Source organism: Aplysia californica, unplaced genomic scaffold (genome assembly GCF_000002075.1).
Source record: "Aplysia californica isolate F4 #8 unplaced genomic scaffold, AplCal3.0 scaffold00409, whole genome shotgun sequence".
NCBI lineage: Eukaryota > Metazoa > Mollusca > Gastropoda > Aplysiida > Aplysiidae > Aplysia > Aplysia californica.
Window position 1 is genome coordinate 144,832 of NW_004797679.1, and position 12,500 is coordinate 157,331.

The following is a 12,500-nucleotide window of genomic DNA, read 5'->3' on the forward strand; positions in this document are numbered from 1 at the left end:
CCCCCCCCCCCCCCCCCCCCCCCCGCCCCGCCTAAAATGAAAAGAATAAATAAATAAATAAACAAATAAATACATAAATACTGTTCCTTCTTTAAAGGCCCAGACAAGTACGCAGACGTGTACATGAGTGAAGCTTTGATTGTATAGTCATTCCGAAGATGCTGCGTTTGTATTTATTTATTTCGGATTTAGATTTACTTTTCTTTCTAGGCTCTTTAGTCTTTATGAGAATCAGGAACTCTGAGAAGATCACCCTGCCATAGGACGCGGAATAAAATAACATGAAATCAAATAAATTAGAATAAAATAAAATGAAATAACATCAATTTTTTTTAAATATTTAAAAATAAAACAAAATAAAATAAAACAAAATACAACAGAATAATAATTTAAGATAGAATTTAAAAAAATAATATTAAATCAAACAAAATAAAATATAATAAAATAAGATAGAATAATATAAATTAAAATAAAATAAAATAAAATAATACCAAATCTTTCTTAAATGAAAAAATAGAATAAAATAAAATAAAATAGAATAATATTAAATCAAATCAAATGAAACAGAATGAAATAAAATAGAATAATATAAAATATAATAAAATTTAAAAATACCCAGATTTTTTTTTACTGAAAAAAGTAAAATAATTATTTAGAATTTTTTTTAAAATATAAAAATGCAGCTTTCGCCTTGTTTAGAGGTCCCAGCAGAGTAGACAGATCTGTACATGAGAGAAGCTTTGACTACCAAGTCATTCAGAGATGCTAATTTTGTAATTATCTATTTCCGTCTTGGTTTTACTTCTTTTTCAAGTCTCCTTAGTCTTGATGAAAATCAGGAAATCTGTAAAGATCACCTTGCGAAAGAACACGGAGTAAAACAAAATGAAATAAGAAAAAAATAAAATTAGATAGAATAAAATTAAATAATATAAAATATAAAAAATTTTGTAAAATAAAATAAAATGAAATAAAACAAAACAAAATTGAATAAAATGAAATAAAATAAATAATATTATTTCGAATCAAATAAAATAGAATAATATAAAATAAAGTAAAATGAAAAAGTACCTTTTTTTAATTGAAAAAAAAATTAAATTTAAAAAATGAAGTAAATGTATGAATTAAATTATTTTAAAAAAATGCAACTTTCGCCTTGTTTAGAGGTCCCAGCAAAGTAGGCAGATCTGTACATGAGAGAAGCTTTGACTGCACTGCAAAGTCATATGGAGATGCTGATTTTGTAATGATTTACTTCCATTTTAGTTTTACTTCTTTTTCAAGTCTCCTAAGTCTTTATGAAAATCAGGAAATCTAAAAACATCACCTTGCGAAAGAATACGGAATAAAATAAAAATAAATTAAATAAATTAAAAAAGAATAAAATGAAATGATATAAACATTTTTAAAAATATCTAAAAATAAAAGAAAATGAAATAAAACAAAATACAATAAAATAAATAAAATAAAATAGAATAATATAAAATAAAATAAAATGAAATAGAAAATAAAATAATACCCAATCTTTTTAAAAGGAAAAAAATTTCATTAAATAAATCAAATAGAATAATATTAAATAAAATCAAATAAAACAGAATAAAATAAAATAGAATAATATAAAACAAAATAAAATTTTAAAATCCCCATTTTTAACTGAAAAAAATAATTTTTTTTAAAAATGTAAAAATGCAACTTTCGCCTTGTTTAGAGGTCCCAGCAGAGTAGACAGATCTGTACATGAGAGAAGCTTTGACAGCAAAGTCATTCAGAGAGATGCTGATTTTGAAATGATCTATTTCCTTTTTGGTTTTACTTCTTTTTTAAGTCTCCTTAGTCTTTATGAAAATCAGGAAATCTGAAAAGATCAACCTGTGAAAGAACACGGAATAAAACAAAATGAAATAAAATAAATTAAGATAAGATAGAATAAAATAAAATGATATAAAATATAAAAAATATTGTAAAATAAAATAAAATGAAAAAAAAAAGAATAAAATAAAATAGAATAAATAATATTGAATAAAATTAAATAAAATAGAATAAAATAAAATTAAAAAAGAATAATATAAAATAAAGTAAAATGAAATAAAACCGCAAAAAAATTAAATTAAATTAAATAGAATAATATTATATCAAATTAAATAAAACAGAATAAACTAAAATAGAATGATATAAAATAAAATAAAATCTAAAAATACCCAGGTTTTTTTTTACTGAAAAAAAATGGGTTTTTTAAAATTCAAAATTTAAAAATAAAATAAATGTTTGAATTTTTTTTTAAAGATAAAAATGCAACTTTCGCCTTGTTTAGAGGTCCCAACAGAGTAGGCAGATCTGTACATGAGAGAAGCCGTGACTGAAAAGTCTTTCAGAGAGATGATGATTTTGTAATGATCTATTTCCATTTTGGTTTTACTTCTTTTTCAAGTCTCCTAAGTCTTTATGAAAATCAGGAAATCTAAAAACATCACCTTGCGAAAGAACACGGAATAAAACAAAATGAAATAAGAAAAAATTAAAATTAGATAGAATAAAATAAAATAATATAAAATTTTAAAAATATTGTAAAATAAAATAAAATGAAATAAAACAAAACAAAATTGAATAAAAGGGAATAAAATAAATAATATTATTTCGAATCTAATAAAATAGAATAAAATAAAATAGAATAATATAAAATAAAGTAAAATGAATTTTTTTTTTTTACTGAAAAAAAATTTTATTTAAAAAATGAAGTAAATGTATGAATTTTTTAATTTTTTTAAAATGCAACTTTCGCCTTGCTTAGAGGTCCCAGCAGAGTAGGCAGATCTGTACATGAGAGAAGCTTTGTCTGCAAAGTCATTCAGAGAGATGCTGATTTTGTAATGATCTACTTCCCTTTTGGTTTTACTTCTTTTTCAAGTCTCCTAAGTCGTTATGAAAATCAGGAAATCTAAAAACATCACCTTGCGAAAGAATACGGAATAAAATAAAAAGAAATTAAATAAATTAAAAAAGAATAAAATGAAATAATATAAACATTTTTAAAAATATTTAAAAATAAAATAAAATGAAATAAAACAAAATACAATAAAATAAATAAAATAAAATGAAATAGAATAAAATAAAATAGAATAATATAAATTAAAATAAAATAAAATAAAATAATACCCAATCTTTTTTCAAGGAAAAAAATTTCATAAAATAAAATAAAATAGAATAATATTAAATCAAATCAAATAAAACAGAATAGAATAAAATAGAATAATATAAAACAAAATAAAATTTAAAAATACCCAGGTTTTTTTACTTAAATTTTTTTTTTTTTTTAAATTAAAAAATGCAACTTTCGCCTTGTTTAGAGGTCCCAGCAGAGTAGACAGATCTGTACATGAGAGAAGCTTTGACAGCAAAGTCATTCAGAGAGATGCTGATTTTGTAATTATCTATTTCGGTTTTAGTTTTATTTCTCTTTCAAGTCTCTTAAGTCTTTGTGAAAATGAGGAACTCTGAACTGATCACTTTATGACAGGACAAGGAACAGTAAAGATTAAAGAAGAACATAGTGAAAATAAAAATCTACCTACAAACAGATTTGATCCCATGCCATGTAGCCGGCGCCCTTGGCTGGCCTTCCGCAACACTCTGCTAGAGGCGTTGTCATTAAAATGACCTAATGAATATCTGCAAAACTGAAAACAACAATTTTGTAATATCACCCCTTCCGAACCTGCATATGTGGTGTAGTGGTTGGGCACTTTGATGTCGCACGCAAGAGGTATTAGTTCGAGTCCCAAAGGGCGCGAATTTGCATCGAGTACCTCGGTCTTTCCCGCCGGGGTGTCGTATTCTTCTCAGCTTGGGTAGGCCCTGATAGACAGCAGGGTTAAAAGCCAGCCTCTTAAATTGTCTAAATTAGGTCGATGGGGGTGTAAAAAAACTACTTTACTTTTAAAAAGAAAAATATTTTAACCCTTGTCAAGCAAAAATAGGGAGCAGCATCTGGCCGAACGGGAAATATTCAGGCAGCGCCTGCTCCTTAATTTCCCCCCCCCCCCTACCACGCCAGTTTCTAATTTTTCCCCCTACCACGTCTTCTTATTTTTTCCCCTACAACGTTACTTATTCTTTCCCCTACCACGTCCCTCCCACGTCAGTTTCTTAATTTTTTTCCGCTACCAGGTCAGTTTCTTAATTTTTTCCCTTACCAAGTGAGTTTCTTAACCACGTCAGTTTCTGGATTTTTTCCCCCTTCCACTAGGTTCCTCGTCAGTTTAAACAATTTCCCCCCCTACCAAGTCTTCTTAAATTGTTCCCCTACCATGTCAGTTTTTTTTCCCTATCACGTCAGTTTCACCACCAAAAGCTCTCTATCCATCTGCTTCAAGGTCCATTGAGTTATCCGACTTCTCTTATCTCGACCGAACTCAGATACCAAACTGCAGGTCTTGGGGGGGGGTTGAGGGGGGGGGGGGTGTTTCCAGCACAAATTGACCAAGTCAGCAGCACGAGCACTGCATCATGGTGTCTGTGGTTTAGCAGTTAGGTACTTCGGTGTCAAACGCAGAAGACCACAGTTCGATTCCCATGAGGAGAGGATTTATATCAAAGATAGTAGGCTGCGGTAGAGTATATTATCTTTGCTTATATCGAGTATCTCCATCATCTGCAGGGATGCCGTATCCCTATCAGCCTTAATGGCTGTCTCTGAGAGGCAGGGTACGTAGAAGCAGCTCCAACCCCACCCCCCCCCCCTGCTCCTTCTCCCCCCAAATAAATGACCTAAATTGTGTTGATGGCGACATAAAACATTTATAATATAATTACAATTTTTTCAACAGATATATTGACAAGAACAAACACAGTACAAAGGAATAACAACCAGAAGACCAGTCCGAATCTAGATGAATGTTTTATGATGTTCCTCATATACTTTACACTACCCTCACCAAAACTGAAAATGAAATTATAATAGAAAATGGACATGAAAAATAACTGTAAAACGCATGCGATATAGGTACACATACATGGCATCATTGTTCTATGTAACGCATCAAATGGAAATAAAGTGTTCATTTCAAATTTATGATAAAGATCTCTCACACATAGCAATTTATTTTTAAAAAACACAAAAAAACAATCAAGCTTTTTTATTACTTAAGAAAAACATCTCCCACACACAGCAATTAAGAAAATCAATTTTTTTTTTCCTGTTTAAGAAAAAAAAAGTCTCCACGCTCATCAAGCCATGAAGTGCAAATTTGAATCACAAGCCAAAGATAAATGTCCAAAAAACACATGACAAAACTTCTGGTGGCCTTTCAAGAATCTTAATGTTGTATAGATTTGACCAATTTTTTGCCCAGACAGACAAGTTTTCTAAAGCAAATATCTCTTTTCCATAACCAAGTGAAATAATTCATAACAAATATGTAAAGGAAAGGTGCATTATTTCTTTTCACTGAGAAATCAAATAAAACTTCAGATCAGAGTTTACTTAGAGATAATTGCTGACATATTATATCTGAAGACACACTTGGCAGTTCTTCTGCTTATGGCGGTAAATAAGAGATTTCCCTCTTTGTTTGTCAAATTCAAATATCATCCTGCTGAGAATGCTACATTGCTAAACTAAAGAAAAAGATTATATATGTTTATACATAGATATATGTTTAACGAAAGGCAAGGTGTGGCATAGGGCTAGCCACCAAGAGAAGACAGAAACGATTCCGAGAGTCTGATGCTGTTCATGAGTGTACCTGTTGGAAAAGTTCAAAGGTCGTTCATGCAAGTGGAAATAAATCAAGCTCAAAATAGTATTGGTACAAATTAAGAAAAGTCACTAAGAAATTTCCATATACATGTTACATGTATGTACAAGGATCATTTCTTGGTTAGAGTCTATATGACATGCTTTCAATTCATATCAAATACATTGACTGTGGAAAAATCACATAACTGGCTGCTGCGGCAATGTCTGTAAAAAAAAGTCTTTTGTGTCTTTTGTACAGAAGTGATTCTTCAATTGTGAGGCATCGTGGTGAAATCAGGCGCTCCTACGAAATTGGAGAACTAGACATTTTAATCCCCAATACATGTATGGTAATCTTTTTCGAATTTTAATTTTTTTTTGGCTTAAACCCTTTTATGTCCAAATAAAAACAATTTCCATGTGAATATTACTGTAAAAGGTTAATTTTAAATGTCATTTTTCAGTATTCAAGGACTCTGTAGCTATTGGAGATACCAAACTTTGGCTGCCATTTTCTTGGAGAGGTCACCACTAAAATCAGGCGACTTCACTTCCTTCAATCGAAAATATCTCCACTTCTATTCAAGATAGACGGGTATTTTTCATTGAAAGCAAGGCAAACGAATAATGTTTTAGATGGTACCAATAACTTCACATGCCTAAAAATAGATGAGCGCCTGAATCCACCGCGTTGAGACACAATTTGTCATTGTCAGCTTCCAGCAGTCTTTCTTCCTGAGACAAAACTCACAGGGGAAAAGAAAAGTCACTCGTTACAATGCAATGTATCACAATTTTCACTGGAAAAAATGGGCTGTACGTAGAACACGCAAACAGACACAGACGTTCCCACCCGCATAATAACATAAAAATAGAAATTCAAATTTATGCATGCCCACGGATACACATGTACGTACAATCATGTAAAAGAGATTACATGCACACACATTAATGCACACAAGCAAACAATCACACGAATATGTTGATGAATATAAACATAGAAACACATATATTCCCAAATGCAATACCATTTCTTAACAGATGTCATTAAAAAGGCAAACATTCACACTAGCAGACGTATGCAAAACACACAACTTAAAAACATTGTAATCAAAGAACAGATAGTAATTTTGAATTATATCATGCCACTGGGTTGAAAAAAATGTTTAATCAAGGTGAAAAAACCCCCCACCTTTTCCAAAAAAGGCGAGGAAAATAAATTTCCTGTTTGTTCTACGGTACTATATATATATATATATACACAGTTATTTGGTGACCGTTTTATTGCCGTATTTCAAAAACTTGAGGCAGAATCTGAGGACACAATCTAAATTAATTACCCAGGCTTAGCATCACTTAATGTCATCATTATACACATAACTGACCAGCTAATTTGTCTGCTTGCTTCTCACGATGCACTTCGTAGAACATTTTCTTCGTACAATTTTATGCTGTGAATCATTTTCTTCATTCAAAAAGCCTCAAACCACAAGGATCTCCAGTAGCTGTAGAAATACACCACAAGTGGCAATAAGGTTGTCATTGATCTTGAAGCCAAAAATGAGATAGATGGATAGATGTTTGATGGCACATTAAGTTATATTCACCATGTGAAATGACTAAGAATCAGTTTTTGCATAGGAGGCTACAGAGAGAAATCTTCAAAATATCAAACAAAATAATTTTGAAGAAAGAAATGTAATACAAATACAAGTGTAGAAACCATTCTGCAATATTTAAAAACAAACACACGCTCATCTGAGTACCAAAAGGTACCAAAGTTTGATGTTTTAAGTGTCAATAATATCTAGAGTGTTCAACCGAGCAACTCTGAAAACAAAGCAAAAGTGTGAACATAATAAAATGGAATCCACAAGGAAAGAGAAAGAAAGAAAAGCCAACAAGGACGTAGAAGAGGGACTTAAGATTCGGATCTAAAGGAGATGGGATACAGATGGAAAGAAATGGAGGCTATAGCCGATGACTATACACTGACAGAGGGTGTGACAAAGGCTGATGATGAGGTCATCACACACACACACACACACACACACACTCACACACACACACATACACACACACAGGCATGCACACACACACACACACACACACACACACACAAACACAATACAAACCACGAGCAGAGACGGTCTCTCAAATCATAACAAAGCATTTAAAAATTAGTGGAATGAAGCACAAAACATCTGAGTAGTCCATACATCTCTATATATGGCGAAACATAATATTCTTCATCCAATCTTTTGATTTGACTTCCTGCAACAACAACCTTTATGAAACACGAAGCAGTCACATATAAAGAAAAACGAGATGCAAATGTTCTCAGCATTGTCTGTTTTTTATTCCTCCCATGCTGCGGTACTACCAGAGTCCTCATATGACAAAAGCAAACATGTTTTTTGTACAGAGGTCACTATCAGGCTGATTCTGGCTATCAACAATGAAAAAGTTTTGCAGAGAGAAAGAATACTGAATGCATCATGTAGATTTTTACACGTTTTGTTTGAAGGCAACGAACATTTAGAACATATTATTCATTCACATTCATTCAACTTTCATGACTGGAAGAAGAATTAGCAAGTTGAAGTTTTATGTGAAAGATCTAGATAGTGTTTGAGCAAGTCACTGTATGTGAGGGTATTGCAGAAGCAAGTGACCCACACTCTAAGCATCTTTCTTCACAATACATATGAGAGGCCGTTAAAAAAATCTGAATCTTTTCCATATTCTATTACTTCAGACAACAGGCAGATTTCTTGTTCAAATTAGACAGAAAATACTGTTATCTTGTATTACCTTAACACACTCACAAAGCTAGCAGTACAAAATACCCTATCTGGTCACCCAGCCAGGACAGTGACTGCAACGGACTTCTCGGGCCTGGTGCAGAACTACGCCAGGTGCCCAGAACAGACAATTTTCAGCAGCGCAGTAAGCTCGCCAAGTGACCGCAAAGTGTTATCTGGACAAAGAAAAGTGCACCACAAAAATACCTCTCATTTTGATGATTATGGCAATTTTGACAGTCTCAATCTGCTTTAAAAATAAATCATCATTTAGATATCTAGCTGACTTTTTTTCAATAGGACCACGAACATGTGGTAGAATGTAAAACCCACCTGGCTGTTTCATATCCTAACTGCTTCCTGAATCCTTCACCCGGCCGACTTAAAACAATGAAACATCGTAGAGAACAACTGCTGTTTTCCAAAGAATATGATCTATTTTTTTAATGCATGTACACAGAAAGTGAGGGAAGTCTGATACGTGTACTTTGAAAGACTTCCTCATTTGCTATGCAGGCTAAAGGTCTGGATTCTTAACTGACAAATCGAGCCAGTAACTTTTTCAAACAGTTCAGTCTTTATTGAAAAACGGGGACAAAATTAAATTGGTCTTTTCTCTCTCACAATGTCACGAAACAGGACTCAAAGTTGTTGTTACCAGCAGGAAGAGTATATTCATATACTCTTTGAAATAATTATTTCATAATCTAGTTGACAGAAATAGAGATATAATAGAATACTTGTTACCAGCAGGAAGAGTATATTCATATACTCTTTGAAATAATTATTTCATAATCTAGTTGACAGAAATAGAGATATAATATAATACTATGAAACTGCTTAAATAATCGCCGCATGCAGATATATCGATATATGTGTCAATATATACATCAGGGTGTGTGGTCACATGTAGATGTACACATCATTATACTCAATAAGGATAAGGACTCAAACACAGTGAACAAAGTTCCATCACAGTTTCATTCTAGTGAAAGCAAATTACTGAAAATCCCAACAGCCAAATTTTTAAACGCCCAAAGCACAGATGATTCCTATCAGTCCACAAAGTATTACAATTAAAACTGATGCTTTCCATAAAAATAGATGACAGGAATTAATACATCTAATCTAATTTTTCAACACCACATAAATTTGAATTGTATATCAATTATATCTACACTATGTTGTGTCCTTAGTCTAAAGTAAGAATTCTCAGGATAGATGTTCCAATAAATTTCAACAATCTTTGTTCAGTGCAATTGCTTCTTTGTTTAAGTTTCACTTTCATGAGTGAATAAAATTTTTAAGTTCTTCGGTCAATTTGCAGTATATATAATATTTCTGCCATTAGTATGTAAGATTTATTATTTGAAAGTTAATACGTGTGTCACCTACTAATATGTCTCACGGAATAGTTGAAAAGCAATAAACTTAATATCAATAAATAAGTGACTTCATCGCAATATTACATGTAATTCCTGGGCTCTTCAAAAATTCTGTTTCCCTTTTATGAATATAAGGCCCAATCTCTTGTAGCATTTGATAAAAGAGGATTGACTTGATGAACAGTAAGTAATGTACAATAAGAATTTTTCTTTACCAATCAAAACTTCACCCACAAGTTGGTGTAACCTCTACTAAAGAGTTGATGAATTTGAATGACCCAACATGATGGTTTGCTGTAATGATGTCTCCTTATCAAAACTAAACATTACAAAAGCATGAGCTTCTGTGCTTCTGTATTAGGAGTTGTAGAATAAAGTAGCACATCACATCTACACAGTCTGAAGAAGAACAATTTCAGCAAATTAAAACAATTATAAAAAAAAAAAAAAAGAGGAATTTATAATAACTCTTGGATGGGTGAAATATTTTTACCACCAACTTTTTTGTCGTTGTTATAAGTAGCCTACAAATCCAATCCAGTTCATACCCCTTTCTGAAAATATAAGGTGTGTCCCGCGCGCTCATATGACCTTATGCAGTTGCGAGCGCCGTAAAACACTTTACAAAAACAAACAAATACCCCTTTCTGTACAGGGATGGACCTGGGCTGAAACTTGGTCCAGAATGTTGGGCCCAAATGCATGACTTAATTTATTAATGACTTAAAGACATATCATAACATACAGAAGTACATGTTGTCATAATGTACAGATAATGCATATATCATAACGTACAGATATAATATGCATCACTACGCACATATCACTGCAACAGCAAACAAGTCTTTTACAACATGAAAAAAGAGACTGCAACAACGCACACACTTCATAACAAGTTTCTCCCACTTTGGTTTAGCTTTTCAGCTAAGGATAACATATCAGCATAGAAAAATGTACATAACATCATTGCCATAGGTTGAACAAAACTTATATTCGCTTCCATAACTGAAAATAATACAGGTAGCTTACTTCTGCTAGCCTTCCTTAGAAAATGAAAAATGGTAATGGCATTCGAAAAAATCATTTTAAAAAAGTTAAAATTAAGGTTCAGCCGTCTATATCTATGCCATTTCTAAATAAATAAAGTTTGAAACAATGACCAAAACAAAAATAAGAAGCATTTATATCTATGCATAGTCAGCACTTTTGAGACAGTAGAGGGTAGGGATTATATTCTATGAAAAGTTAAAACAAGATCCACAGCAGAGTAAGGATGTTCTGTAGCTCTTCAGTCTGAACTGACATGGGCATAATGAAAGGGAAAGTCTAAGATTTCACATACATCACTCAATGTCTCAAGGACAAAGATTTAGGTGAGGACTATTTCTGACAATTGAAAAATGAGGAAATGAGTATAAAAATGATGGTGACTAAAAATAGTATTTCATCCCCAATAAAAGAAAACTGGGCGACTTAGAATATTTAACTTTCTGCCTATTGTATAAAATATTGACTTCTAGTAAAATGGTACCAAACAGCCTGGACAGTGCATGCCACATATTGAGAATGTCTAGTTAACAAAAAATAGGTACATGTCATGAGCTGCTTCCAAACTTTTTGCTTCACAATCCCTACAAGCAATCATGCAAACACACCCGTGTACAAATGAAATTTGTACCTCAACAATACAAAATCTGACCAGCGACCACGACTTTTTTCTTGGTGACTACAGAAGGGTGGTGTCCAAGCACATAATTATTGCAGGCATCTCTGGCGAGCTGAGGAATTTGTCGATGCTGTTACACAAACTTAGCCCAAACTAAAACTCAAGCATACCTCAAACAACATAAGGAATAAGCCATTACAAGCATCTCCCTAAGTAGAAAGAAGAGAAAATAGAAAAACTGTAAAGACAAGCATATGTGGAATCTTGGCCAGGACCACTGTACGAAGATATTTTCCAAGACAACCTTCCACAACTCCAGTCAATTTTCACCTGGACTATTCTGTTGTAACTGACGAGAAATGAGCTATTTTTTCTGTCCCTTCACTTACCGAAACTAACCACCCTGTAAAATTTGCATAAAGTAGGCCTTACTTTTTATTCAAATGAATTGCATTTGACACAATTTTTAATATTGAAATGTTCCGATCATTTAAAGTTGAAATAAATTAATCGATATTGAATTGCAGTTTTATCATTGTAAGAAAGTAAAGTCCAAATGTCGCGTCAGTTACTGTGGAACAGCCCACCTTAGACCTCACGAAGGAGCGCACTCAACTCTTTACATTTACAACAAAACAAAAAACATCTTGAAACAAAAATCATAGTCAGCTGTTCTAATTCTAAAAAGCCACTTCAAACAAACAAAAATCCACACAAATTAATAAGTCACATTCCTGATCAATATTAATTCTCATATCACAAAAGATGCTGAGTGAGGAAAAAAAAAATAGGGAAAAAAAATCTAATACCATTATAACTCGAACTGATTTAATGAAAATTATGATGCAGGAACGAAGGTGAAAGGGACGTAACCGAAAATGAAGAAAGGCAGTGTTGGGTTGGATTATCTC

The 12,500-nt window shown here is 32.1% G+C and overlaps 1 protein-coding gene across 1 annotated transcript in view; it reads right to left on the bottom strand.

The window, feature by feature from the left end:
• Positions 1-4,875: 4,875 nt before the first annotated feature.
• The window catches only part of LOC101848675 (protein MON2 homolog), a gene marked incomplete at its 5' end in the record, with an annotated part of 11,349 nt that continues 3,724 nt past the window's right edge, over positions 4,876-12,500 (bottom strand). Inside the window, 1 exon segment of the mRNA XM_005104200.3 lies at positions 4,876-12,500. This exon segment is cut by the window's right edge and continues 77 nt beyond it. Coding sequence (XP_005104257.2) covers positions 12,494-12,500 — 7 coding nt within the window.